General features: G+C 42.8%; 1 protein-coding gene across 1 annotated transcript in view; it reads right to left on the bottom strand.

The window, feature by feature from the left end:
• LOC119442212 (ankyrin repeat and death domain-containing protein 1A) overlaps window positions 1-14,129 on the bottom strand; it is a 50,511-nt gene that overhangs the window by 21,001 nt on the left and 15,381 nt on the right. The window contains exons 9-11 of the mRNA XM_037707000.2: window positions 7,736-7,834; window positions 6,136-6,234; window positions 3,329-3,427 (exon numbers count right to left, since the gene is read on the bottom strand). Of these exons, the coding sequence (XP_037562928.1) occupies window positions 3,329-3,427; window positions 6,136-6,234; window positions 7,736-7,834 (297 nt within the window). The remainder of the gene's footprint in view (window positions 1-3,328; window positions 3,428-6,135; window positions 6,235-7,735; window positions 7,835-14,129) is intronic.

The following is a 14,129-nucleotide window of genomic DNA, read 5'->3' as shown; positions in this document are numbered from 1 at the left end:
TACCTAAGCCCTGTGACTACGAGACGAACGATGCATCATCACGACCACTCTTTACTTCATACAACCCCAGAGCTAACACAGTTAAATACTAGTTTTTTCCCCGAACAATAAGTAACTGAAACAAACCTTAACCTGACCTGCCTTAAAAGAGACCATTAGTACTATTGATCTTGTTAAGTTACAATACACCTGTGTGGTTCCTTGTGGTCTGTTTAGTTACAATGTTGGTGCGTGTTAATGGTGTTTAGTGTTCTTATTGACCCTTGCTTAAAGTGTTTATTGTATTGTATGTACCTATGTTTGGCCTTCTGCCTAATGTGTTTACTACTGAACCACTTATTTCTTCCCATATATCTCCGTTACCGATGCTCATAACAAGGATGTTTTTTTTTTCTGTTTTCATTTAATTGCTCCTCCTGCTTGGGCCTATCAAGGCCTGCAGTATTCTGTAAATAAATAAATACCACCAAGACGTTTCTAGAGTAATGCAATGACTTTGGCACTGACATATATTCGCTGTTGTAGACTAGCATATGCTCGTGGTCAAGGTTCTGTAAAGCATCACAGTTGAATGATGCTAAACAAGCTACTGTGAAATTAGCCCATTCAAATTATGAAGCTAAGAACATGAAAAAATGAAGTGTGTTCTCAACATGAAATTCAGAAGGTAAAGCTGCTGTTGCGATATAAAAAAAAAATCTATTTCATAGAGCTATACCTTAGGTGGCACTGATTTTCATGACAGTGCACCTGACTACTGTAAATGCAAGGCAGATTTTAAAACATGCCTGAATATGGCATGGTATGCATAGAGTAAAAGGCACGTGACACAACTCAGCATCCATATGGCTTTGACTCAGAAGGCTCCTCTGACTCTTATAACCAGCTAAATCAGTTACAACCACTTGGAACCACTTCAAAACTCTTCAGATTCAATTCTTGGTGTGGCTAGTCATATGTCAGACCACTTCGAGAATCCTACCCCCTGTCTCCTGCTCAATAGCACACGTATGCAGATAGGTACATGGAACAAACCAAGCTCTAAAGGTATGTTCTGTGGGAATATGCACAACTTTCCATTGTCATCCACGCACCTAACATTATCGACAAGGAAGTGAACAGGCAACAGGACTGTCAAACCATTAGAAGTACCCGCGAGCTGCCTACTACTTCAAATATATATTGTTCTGTTTCCTTAACTTAGCCAGTATTGCAGAGAGCACAGCAAACCTCTTTGGCGAGGAAAGATTCATCTGTCCTATTACCTTGGCCAGTGGCACAGGGAACTTGCATTTTTTCGCGATGACACACTGTTCTATTCCCAGAAATTGTATTAGCCGCTGTTGGTATCCAGAACATGCCACATCCTTTTAAAAGCACCAGACTGTCATATCTTGTGGAGTTTAGCCAGCATTATGCAGAACACCACAGTCAAAAAAACACAATTGACTCCAATTGGCTTTTCCAATAGGAATCAACTGGGACCAATAGGAACCAATTAGAAAATCCTTACTTCCAACTGGTTATGATTGGGTCAGAGGAGGAACCAATTGGAGTTGCCAATTGTAATGAACTGGACCCAATTGGAACCAATTTGAAAATCCCTAGTTTCAACTGGTTACAATTGAGTCAAAGTGAAACCAACTGAGTCCAATTGGACTTGGTTCCGACCAAGTGGGAAATCATTACCTCCAGTTGGTTACAATTGAGTCAGGGATGCAACCAACTGAGTCCAATTGAACTTGCCAGTTTGAACCAGCTAGGCCCACCTTACATTCCCAACTACTGTCTAATTGAACTACCAATAGGAATAAACTAGAACATAACCAACTGGAAAATCATAATTCCAGTGTATGAACCCATTCAAAGTAATTGGAATGAGTTATAGCTATATATGCATGCAGTACTAAGACTATAGCGAACTTGTTTCTGACAGCTGGAATCCTATTTAGGTTTGCTCTGTGGGGTATATACAGGGTGTCCCAGCTAAATGTAGCCAATGTTTTAAAAACAACGGAGTGTGCTAGGAGGCTCAAACCAACTCAGTGGTGTTGAGGGTCACGTGTCCTAATCTGCGGTATTTTTTCGTTTTGCGAAGTCAATTAATTAGCATAAACTAATTGCCTAAATTTTTAAATATTGGCTTCACCAAGAAAGTGCCAATACGAAAGTTGTAGATCACATTTAAAAATGGCTGACTGAAGTGTTCGCAATTAAGTACCATTAATGGAGCGTCTTGTAATTGCCTTTAAAGAAAGCCCGCTAAACACAAAAACAACCGCGTGATAGCGCCACTATTTCAGCGCCCCCAAACAACCGATCAGTAAAGGACATTGTTTGCATGCCTTTTTTCGAGACTCACTTACGTGCCCTGTCGCGATCGGGTGCACAGAGGGAGCGGTGGTGATGAAGGTGTCATGCTTCGACATGACATGGCATAAACATATCATTCGCTCCACTTGTGGAATGAAACCCGAACACGTAAGGCAAGAAGAAAAAAAAAGGAAAAAAAAAAAAAGCTCGGGCTTGAGTAAATGTTAATCGCGGAACTGTTTAACCGGGAAGGAAAATTCTGTTGTCGTGTTCTTCTATTCGTTTGCTATCATATCTTACTAGCGACAGTTGCTGGTGCATACATTGCGGCTTTTGGAAATGCCAAGCCCATCCCGGAACTGCTGTACAGATACTCGGATTTCGTTTCTTGATTGGTCGCCTGGTAGCGCTGAAATAGTGTATCACCCGCTTGTTTTTGTATTTCACGGGCTTTCTTTAAAGGCAATTACAAGACGCTCCATCAATGGTACTTAATTGCAAACACTTCAGTCAGCTATTTTTAAATGTGATCTACAACTTTCATATTGGCACTTTCTTGGTGAAGTCAATATTTAAAAAGTTTGGCAATTAGTTTACGCTAATTAATTGACTTTGCAAAACGAAAAAAATACTGCAGACTAGGACACGCGCTCCTCAACACCACTGAGTTGGTTTGAACCTCCTAGCACACTCCGTCGTTTTTAAAACATTGGCTACTTTAAGCTGGGACACCCTGCATATGTGTACTGGTATTGCCCGTTGGTGCAATTGGTCATTCCAACCAATTGGTACCTATTGGGTACAATTGGTCACTCCAACAAAAATCAATTGGTCACGTTCCAGTTGGTATAATTGGCCCAATTGTGTACTAATTGACGATTGGAAATTTTCCCATTGGTACCAATTGGAATTTTCTCAATTGGAGTCAACTGCTTTTTTTGACAGGGACACTGCACCTCTGCTCTGAGAAACTCCGTGCTGGCCTTCTTTTACGAAGCACTGCTTGTGCACGCACCTTTTCAGGGAGGAAGAGGTCTGCCCCATGGCCCACCAACACCTGCACCACTTCCGTGAAGCCAAGCTCTGCTGCTATGTGCAGTGGTGTTTGTAGACGCTACAAGGAAGCATACATTTCTCATGAGAACTTTCGAACCCTTAGTTTTTTCCTACTGTAGACAGAAAAAGAAAGAAAGAAAAAAGGAAGCACACCACGCTGCTAAAGACCAGACCAAACAACTTTTTCAGATTGCCAGTTCACTCAATGGCATGTTGTCTTTTCTATGACATCATTTTTTTAATTAGGTTACCATATACAATCTAAAGAAATAAAAAATAAAGCAAGACAAAATAAAAAGTAATTTTTAAGTTCGCTCATTTAACACTATACTTTCCCTGTACCCCTTTTGCGTCTGCTTTGGGTAAAATTCAAGGGCCCTGTTTTTACAAGGGACATAATTTTAAAAATGGGGAAGGGGAGGAGTGCCTCATTGCCTGAACTATCCGATATCACAATGATTTTCCTAAAAATACAGCAGTAGGATGCTAGACATAATTTTTAAATTGCAAGATCTTACACTGACATGCATCTGAATTATGTAAATACTGATAGAACAAAGTGATTGTAAGTGCATACAACTAAGAATGAGTGGCCTGCACCTGGTTTATCAGCATTGCATCAGTGATTTGCAACAGTTCACAGCAACTCCATGCCAGCCACGCTATGTCAGACAGCACACAGCCAAAGGCACATTGTCAAATGTGGAGAAGGCGCAATCAAAATGTTACTTGTGATAACACGAAGCAAGATGTTTTCATGGCAAAACATAAGGCGTCTGGCTATAATTTAGCTTAACCCTTTCTTGTCCTAATATTGCTTTCGAAGTAACAAAGATATAGTCTATGCAACTGAATGAGAAAAGGAAGAAAAAGATAAGAAAATTCTGTGAAAATTTAGCGGTAAGTGCGAGAGAAATGCATTAACATTACGTTGCACCTCTCTGAGGTCCCAGATCCATGATTTAAGCCGCATTCACCACATTGCAAAGTGTTGTTCAGGAGCTCAATTGACAGACGTCCTGCCTCTTTGAGGAGCGAAGTACAAGTGACAGTGGTCTAGAGCAGACCCTCGTCAGTTGTATTCAGTGGCGCACCGACGGGGGGGGGGGGTTGTAACCCCCTCTTGAGGCTGACCTAACCCCCCCCTTTTGTTTAACCCCTTTTCTTTCCTTGCGCATTTGAGTACTGCAACTAAGATGAAGATGTAAGACGCGCAATCATCTGCACACTCGCAAAAAGCGCATTTTTTGACAATTTCCCGTGAAGAAATTGAAATTAGTGCTGTTTAGATGGTATTTGCAATCTGTCAACCCCCCCCCCCGGCAGAGATCCTGGGTGCGCTACTTGTTGCATTATATATATATATACAGGGTGTTTCAGCGAACACTTTCAAAAATTCTTAAAGGTTGCCTGCGGCAGATAGCACAATTCTAGTTCATGAGCTGGTCTACTCGAAGAGGCGGACATTACTTGCACAAGAAATTAAAATGCATAATCGAATAATTAACAAAAATCTACTAATTAAGTTTTTAACTAATTACCTGATGGCCCATATTGCAATTTACAAATTGTAGCTGTGGAGTTCGCAAGGCGGATCCACTTAGAACGAATTCTCTGGATGACACCAGTTTCGAGATAATAATTCCCGAATTTTGCGGAGAAATGCATCGGCGTTCCAGTTAGGTTCTTAACAAAACGTCGTTTTTTGCATTGAAGCCCAAAATTAACTGGAACACCAATGCATTTTTCCGCAAAATTTGGGAATTAATATCTCGAAACTGGCGTCATCCTGAGAATTAATTCCAAGTGGATCCGCCTTGCGAACTCCACGGCTACAATTTGTAAATTGCAATATGGGTCATCAGGTAATTAGTTAAAAACTTAATTAGTGGATTTGTGTTAATTATTCGGTTATGCATTTAAATTTTTTGTGCAAGTAATGTCCGCCTCTTCGAGTAGACCAGCTTATTGACTACAATTGGGCTATCTGCCACCGGCAACCTTAAATAAATTTTGAAAGTGTTCGCTGAAACACCCTGTATATATATACATATATACATAAAGTTATACCTCAATATAACAAAGTTGCTAAAATTGGCAATTTTTTTCATTATATCGAAATTTCATTGACTGAAATTCAACCATTTATGCAAATAAGTATAGTTGGCAATGGATTTTTCTTACGCGCAAAGAGCTGCAAAATGTTCCTAATTATCAGCCAATCGGAAAAAGCAGATCTTAATCAGAAAAAAATTCATTTTGTTCAATTTCAGAGTGGTGACGAAAGATATGGTTTCACGCCGGGTCGGCGATATCTTCACATCGGTGGTACGAAGTGAAGCCAGCCATGCTTTCGTATCCACTTCGTCCTCGTGACTGGTAGTGTCACTCGCAGTAGGATGACACTAAAATGAAAAGTGATGGCAGCGGAGAGCAAATGCTTTGCCTGCTTCTCGCTTCAACGCATCTCTGAAACTCAAGATTATGCAACCTTCAGTACTAAACGTGAGGGAAGACAGCACATAAGATGCCACGCCATCTTGGCACGCCTATTCTTTGCACACGCCACAGATTACCTCTAAGACAGGGCGCGCGGGCTGCATATGCACTCAGCTGCACATGCAACACACAAGGCAACACACAAGACAACCTTTTTCTCAATAATTTCCTGAGACATTCTGATTGATCATCAGTGCCACTACACAGTGGAGGTACGCCAATAAGGAGGCTACTTTTCATTTCTGAAAGTGTAGGACTGGAACTCACATTGTTGGTTGCATTTACCAGTGCGCCTTTCTTCACCAGTAAGTCTACCATGTTGGCATGGCAACCCAGAACAGCTAGGTGCAAAGGCATGTTACCATGCTGAAATGCAAGGGCAAGGGACAACAGGTCAACATGTCATGGCTACTAATTCAGACAACACAACTCATATCTAGTATTCTATATATGACAAAAAGCCACAAAGCTATCAGAATGTATGGGGCGAAAAAGAGAAACATTATTTACAGTCAAATGCCTCTACAACAAGATGGCCTGTTTAATGAAGGGTTTATTATGGTTTGGCCGAATTCCTATCCTTCATATGTATTGTGAATGCCTCTACAACAAAGACCACTACAACAAATTTGTCTGTACAATGAAGGAATTATTTGTCCCTGATGGCTGAATTCTTTAAAATGAACCAGTGCTGCCACTGCCCTCCACAAATGCCACTGAGCTGCGCTCTGCACTAGTGCCAACAAAGTGCTAGCAACGCACTTCAACAGCATGCCGATGTCAGCGAGTGTTATGGTCCAGCTGCATGCAGTGCTTCAGGAATCATTGAAATCGTTCGCTGCTTGTTGCAACACAGTAACAGGTGTGATGGCTGACGAATACGTCACATTTGATGACTATATGAAAATGTACTCGGAACTGATGACCGACAATGTTGTCAAAGCCATCCAGGGCCGAAAGGACACGAATGTCAACAAAGTCAACAGTGATGAAGAGCCTGTAAAAGAACCACAAACTTTCCCAGCAAGGGAAGCGATAGCAGCATTTGACGATCTGCAGCTTTAACTTGGGTAACTCCAGTATTTCCCCACTGAGGATGGTGCGTACCTCGGTGCGATAAGTTCATCTGTAGTCACATATTCCATGAGATAAAGTGTACACAAAAAAATTAGTGACTTGTTTCACTACGTCTCCCTTGTACTCATGTTAAATAAACATTTTTCTCTTGTTGAACGTGCTAGGCGTGCTTCATTGTGAGTGGTACGGTGTGCGATCTTTACAACGAAGTGACCTGTATAACGACGAATTTTTAAGTTCCAGAGGACTTCGTTATAAAGGCATTTGACTGTGTTATAGATAAAGACATCAAAACCGGTTCATCGATAATTCACTCTATTTTTGTACAGTGCACAGAATGCATGGACTTGGAAAAAGAAACAAAACACAGTCTATGCATCGTATGCCTCTTCTATGCATACAAATGCTGGCTCCATTGCACAAAACATTATGAAGACAATAATTTTTACTAGCACAAGCTCCAGCCCTCCCTTCAATGAGTTCATTATTACAATTCAACTATGCAATCTATACACAAACTGGCCCTTTGTTTTAGGCTCCAAATGGTTTCATAGGCATGGCTTCAAATATGGCCATTTGAGCACTGCAGTTCTGGTACGTGACATACCAATCAAAGAAAGCACTACGATTACTTATAGTAAGAAAGTTAAATTATTATTTTAAACTGAAGTTTCTGGTAGTCACATATATTACTAAAATGTACAAGTGGAACTATGATTTCAGTTTTAGCGGTGCCTAGATGTGGAGGCAATGGATGAGATGTACTACCAAATGGCAGATGTGTACTCACCTTATCTTTGACAGTGAGTGAAGCTTTGAACTGCAGCAATGTTTCCACCACATCAAGGTGGCCCAATGAAGCTGCAATGTGAAGTGCAGTTCGGGCTTTCTGTAAATGCGAGGGAAGCGAGAGCTCAGAGAGACTTCTTAATGGATAGCAGAACACTTCTAAACAGTCAAGGTCATTGCTTGCTGGTACAGTAGACTTCCGTTAATTCGACTCTGCTTAATTCGATTTTTCGGTTAATTCGATCCTGACCGGAGAACCTGGCCACCTACCCATACATTTCTACAGGACCAAACTTTCATTATTTCGATCGTGAAATTTGCCTTCGCCAGATAACTTCAACTTGGCTGGTCATAACGCACGAGCTCGACTCCAATGGTGACCACAGTTGGTGACATCACAAACTGCAATGTCCATCTTGGCGGTGCTTAGGCCATAGTGAATGCGTCCAACACAAGTCACCTCTGATTGAAAACACCTATTTGCAGCCTGCCCCAGAAAGATCTTAAAGTAAGAACAATACTAGCTAGCAATGAATTATTACACTATTTACCTGATCCTAATGCACGCTTTATTTTCCATGAAAATTCGCCTGAAAATTGCTTGGGAAGTGCAACTCAATACGATACAAAAACCGCATACGTGGTGTTCAACCATCAGAGCCAGCTTCACCAGCGTCATCGCCACTGCTATCACAAGATGGCGACCATGGATGGCCACAGAACAAGTTTTCTCTCATAGTATGATGATGACAACACACTGCTTTCAATCTGATTATGGAAACGCATTCAAACAATGTTATTTTACATGTTGAGCAGCAACAAGGCGTGTCACATGTTCTTGGCGTTTCGTAGGATACTATGCGTTGCAGCATGAACTAGCAAAGTGGTTGTTGAACTAGATGTGCTGTCTTGGTGTGGGCCACAATCCGGTTGGCGATTGTTGTGGTGTTTGATAAATGGAGACTATCAAATGCACTACAGACTGTACAAAGGATGATATGTGGCGGTTCTTAATAGACAGCAATGAAGTGCTGTCTGAAAGTCATGACAATGGAAATTAGGTAAATAAATTTCCATTCTACTCAGTGACCCATTTCCCACTTCGGTCACTGAGTATGTGACAATGAGTACATATGAGCCGTTCTTCAATGAACCTCTTTCACGCCAACATGGGTCACTGTAGATGCGGTACTGTGTAGGTACTGCTGTTCGAAGAAACTCTGGGTTTGGAGCACTGGCTTCGAGCACTAGCTATGTGCCACTCGGTCTGCACCGCTCTTCAATAAATGTGTTTCACGCCAACTTGGGATAACTAGGTATATTCCACTGGGAATGTGTTGCTCTACAATGACGAGAAAGATCCCTTAAATTTCTCTGATGCTGAGCAGAATTGAATCCACACGACAAAGGTTTCTCAAGGACAGCAACCCGACGCCTTAGCAGGCTGCGCCACAAATGCACTGGTATGTGCCTCTTTTCGATTAACATCTTTCACGCCAGCGCTTTAGAAAACTGCGCCACGAATGCACTCGGTATGTGCCGCTCTTCCATGAACCTCTCACCAATTTGGGTCGTGCAGTGTGAGCCACTGAATGTGTGGCAAGCGAGGGAACAGTTCTGAGCCTTGCAGTCACTGACGCACCATGCTTCTCGCCTCTAAGGGCATGTGCAGACTTCTCAGCAGCGCCACTTGATGGCACAAAGTGTCAAGAAAGAAGCGCAGTCGCTGCATTACGCGTTTCCAAGCATTCGCATGCACCAGCGCGGCATGCATTTCGTAGGCCACATGCATGCTTTGTGGTGGCGGGGATAAACGGCGCCGAATGTATTTAGGGAAGCGCGAAAAAGGAATCCCACTGCAGTACACGCCTAATACATCACTCGTTTCGACGGTGGCAATAGATATTGTCGCCATATTGATTCAATGCTAAACGCATCACCGTTGACAGTTATGGAGAGATGGGTTCTGATGAACTTTTTTCTCCATCTTGTTTAATGCAATCCGTCAGATATTCGATCGATTTCTTCAGTCCTATCAGGGTCGAATTAACGGAAGTCGACTGCAAAAGTCAAAGTAATACAACAACCAACAACGTTGAGTGAGCAGACGGTTTCAGACATGCAGGAATCAACCACACTTCATTTCATTTTTCATCACTGTGCATTCAGTAGTGTTAATAAATGTATAAATGTGTCAAAACAGAGGTACAGTAGACTCCCATTAAGACGAGCTCGAGAGGCTATGAAAATCTGTACACAATGTTATCAGAAGTTTGTCTTTACAAAAATTATCCACAAAACTAAACGTCTACTATCCCTGGTGCACTCAAATATCTACGCCACAAAACAATAAACGAAACGGCACAAAATTTAAAGGCACATGTAAAAAGAGATCTTTATTAGATTTTTATGATACAAAGTGTGGCCTAATGCACTCTTAAAGGGGCCCTGAACCACGGGCACCTTGGGCTTGGTGAAAAAACACAGCCGGTGGATAGCATACGCTGCTGCGAACATTTCAGCCAAATTTTGGAGTCGTGCGCAGTGCGTGGATCTTGCAAGAGGAGCGTGAAGTCACATTTCTCTCAAACTCAAGCTGCTCCTCACTCTTTTCTGGACGCTTTATTTCGTAATATTTATTTCGCTTCTTCCTACTGTTACTGTGTATATTTATTGACGTAGTTTGATAAACAGGCTGAAGTAAGCGAAAGTATGCTTTCAAATTTTGATAATAATTATATACTTCTGGGAGAAGCTGACTATTGCCTGCACATGCTTGGCCACCCCCGTAGGAATTAAACTTTGGCCACTCTGCTTATCGGTGTCATAGCCATTGGGTCTCGCTAATTTCAACTAGTTGTGAACTAGCCTGGAACCATGCGAAACTTAAGGTCAGAACACACGTGTGCTCACTCCTAGCCGCTTCTGATTAGACGCCTTGGCAGACATCCCTTCATAATGATCGAGCTATTGATAGTGCTTCAAAATGCACAAGTTGGGTGTGGCTACTATCTGTCAGTCAAGCTGGTGCATGAAAAAGCCAGTCTGCACCCCGTAGCACAGCCAGACAAGAGCATATGAGCATGAGCGGCACTCTAACCCTGTCATGCACAAAGCAAACGTTGCTGTTGCATGTAGCTTGCAGTCTGCTACGTAGCGTAGATACAGCGGCCGCCGCGAGGGGCCGTGAAGAGTCCACTGGCTGAGTGCACTGCGGCTCGCTGAGGACAACTGCGTTTGGCATGTTTGGCTACATTTAGCACGTCGTAGGTGCCAAAATCATAAATAGTGGCATTTACGTGAATATTCAAAATCAAATTTGAACTGTGCGCCACGGTGATGTTCGGTAGGCGGAGCATTGTGGGCGTGCCCCACTCCACCGTAGCCTTTGCAATGGAAGGCATCGAAGAAGGAGCAGAAGCACCGTGAAGGGGGTGTTTGATTGCCAATAACTCCGCTTCTGCTGAATGCATTGAAGTGCCTTTTGCGGCAAAGTATTCCTGAAAGTCTAATTTAACTTCAAATGCATTTCTCCACTTCGATAAACAGTGGCTCAGGGCCCCTTTGAGCAATTGAGTATTTGTTGCTTGGTGGAGCTGTGTGAACTTGTGCACTGTCACAAGAGCTGACATTTAAGAAGCCTAGATTGCTAAAGATTCTCGAGTGCCTTCATCTTGGTAAAAAAAAAAAAAATTCACAAAAGTATTCATGGCATTACCAGCTGTATCATGTGTGAACCTTGAAGACCTCCTCAATTATTGTATCTATGGTAACAGTGCCTCATGCTTCCATGTCATCACCGACGCTGGTGTAGCTATTTATGACCACAGAAGCACCATTTGCTTCTCATGCGTCTAGCAAAGTCCAGTCCCAAGTCTGCTGATTAAAGGGGCCCTCAAACACTTTTCAAGCCACTGTCTTTCTGTTTCACGTTGCCTAGATTGACGATTGGAGATGACTTTAGCGTAGGTGAAAGCACCGATATTAATATATTTATTATTTTAATCATGCAAACAAATCACTACATCGCTGCCGACTGCATCATCGCCCAGTGGTACTCATCGGAAGCATCATCAACGTTACCACTCGCTCCTCCGTGATTGATTAAAAACAAAGTTGTAGGTAACTACTGCACTGGCAGAGGCTGCAGCCACCGCCTTGGCCATTCAGGACGCCGAGCGCCAAACCAATCCGGCTGTCATATTATCCGACTCACAAGCAGCTTGCCGTCTGTTTCTAAATGGGCCGGCACCCCAGTCAATAATCAAAATTTTGGGCAATCGACTAGAAGGGCACCACACTATCATATGGTGTCCAGCACATGAGGGACTGGCAGGGAACGCGAGGGCAGACCGTATTGCTCTAGGATTAAACGTCCCAGCAACGGCAGGGTCCAGCGACGACCTTCCACCGAATCCTCATGACATCCTTTTACAGCAAAGGCAGCAGCAGAGACGTTTTGGACATCCTCACTCGAATTTGAATAGCCAACAGGAGAGGGACTGGCGTTGTATTCAGACGAATACATACCCCAACCTGCACCACCTACACAGAATACACCCCACGAGGTTCATTGACGAGTGCCCGTGGTGCACAGAAATACCCACACTAAAACACATCACATGGCAGTGTCCCAAGAGGCCTCCGCACATAGACAGCCCAATAATACTGAAACATCCACTCATGAGGAATAGGCAGTGGGAGGTATGGCTTGCGGACGAGGGCCGGGAGAGCCAATTGGCTCTTCTGGACCAAGCCCAGCGAGCCGCTCGTGCCAGTGGAGCCCTGGAATAGGGGCCCCAACCAGCGTGCCTTCTTTTATTTATTTATTTTCAATAAAGTTTTTACTAACTCACTCACTGGAAGCATCATCAACGTTACCACTCGCTCCTCCGTGATTGATTAAAACAAAGTTGTAGGTAACTACTAAACTGCAGCAAAAACGTGATGAATTAGGATGCAATTTTATTTTTGTTTGCGTTACTTTTTATATTAACGCAAACAGACACAGTCATAAAAAATAAAGTCACAATTACAAAACACAGTAGGGGGCACTGGCTGTTCTTTTGCCTCTGGCCTCTGAGCACAAACACTTCTCTTCTCGCTTGTGTACGCTCATAAGCAGCCTTGCCGCCTGGTTGCCTCATTTTCCACCTCGCAATACATTGTATTCTCGTGAGTGTTGTTCACATGGTGCAGGTTTCTCACAGCAGTGCTTTGTTAATGCCGCTCTCTTTTTGTTTTTCGCGGTGCTATGGTGAACTATAGCTGAACTGAAGAAAAAAGACGTTGCGCAGTCCCAGGTTGCTCGACGAGTAGTGGCAAACATGAAATGTGCTAGAATGCGCGAAGGTAGTTTTTTCCCATGGTAATAGGCACCATCAGCACACCCAAGTAACCGGAATCCATGAACATAGAACATGTAGGCAACCATGGAGTGCAAACTTCCGCTATGTAGGCACTTCGAGCTCTTGCCATTGGCTGCAAGGAGTTATGTCAGTGGGTGAGAGAAATGGGCATAGAAGACTGTGCAAAATGTAAGTTGAGGGCATATTTTTTTGTTTTTTTGTATTTTTAAATTTTTCGGTTGAATAACCTCGGACTACGTACCCCTATCGCTGCCATTCTTCTTGCATTTATCTCTCCAACCGTCAATCTACACAACCCGCGAACGAAAAACAGTGGCTCGAAAAGTGTTCGAAGGCCCCTTTAACCCTTTAAGGACGAGACATATCAATACCCAGAAAGAATGTTTATTTGCTATCTAAATGTGCAAAACACATCAAGAATAAGCATAATCAACAAAAAGAAAATATTTTGCAGAAATGTTTTCAGCAATAGGGGGGAAACCCCAGGTAGGAAACTGGAAGTGGGCTACACCCCAAGCCACCTAAGGCTTCGTTTTCAATTTGTATAGACAGCTCTCATGTACATTTATTTTGCTTTACAGTCACATGTGTGACATCACTGCAGCTGGATATCCTGCACCTGCCTGTCTCCTCTGACCTTGCTTCCAAAAGACAGTGAGTTGAGTGCCAAACTTCCTCTTCCTCATCCAGTGTTTCTACTCTAAACCAACAAATGATGCTTGCTGCCTGTCATTCAGTGTTGGCCAAAGACATTTAGCCAGAAACTTCGAACTCAATACTGAAACTGGGCTAGAAAAAAAAAATTCTGGTGGCAACAGTCGTCAATAAAGGGTTAAGGCCTCTCGCCAGCATCAGTGGCAGATGTGGAAGTTTCGCTCAATCAAACGAGCAGTTCGTGTTAAGCTGACTCTTTTTTCATTCGGTCTAATGGAAACCAACCAAATGTTCACATTTTGTTCCCCATATGTTAAGATTCTTTAATGGGAGTCTACAGCAATTAGTAAGCAATACATGCAGCAACAACGC

This window comes from Dermacentor silvarum, chromosome 2, assembly GCF_013339745.2.
Source record: "Dermacentor silvarum isolate Dsil-2018 chromosome 2, BIME_Dsil_1.4, whole genome shotgun sequence".
Taxonomy (NCBI): Eukaryota; Metazoa; Arthropoda; class Arachnida; order Ixodida; family Ixodidae; genus Dermacentor; species Dermacentor silvarum.
The sequence above is the reverse complement of the archived record's forward strand: the minus strand, read 5'-3'. Positions and strand labels throughout refer to the sequence as shown.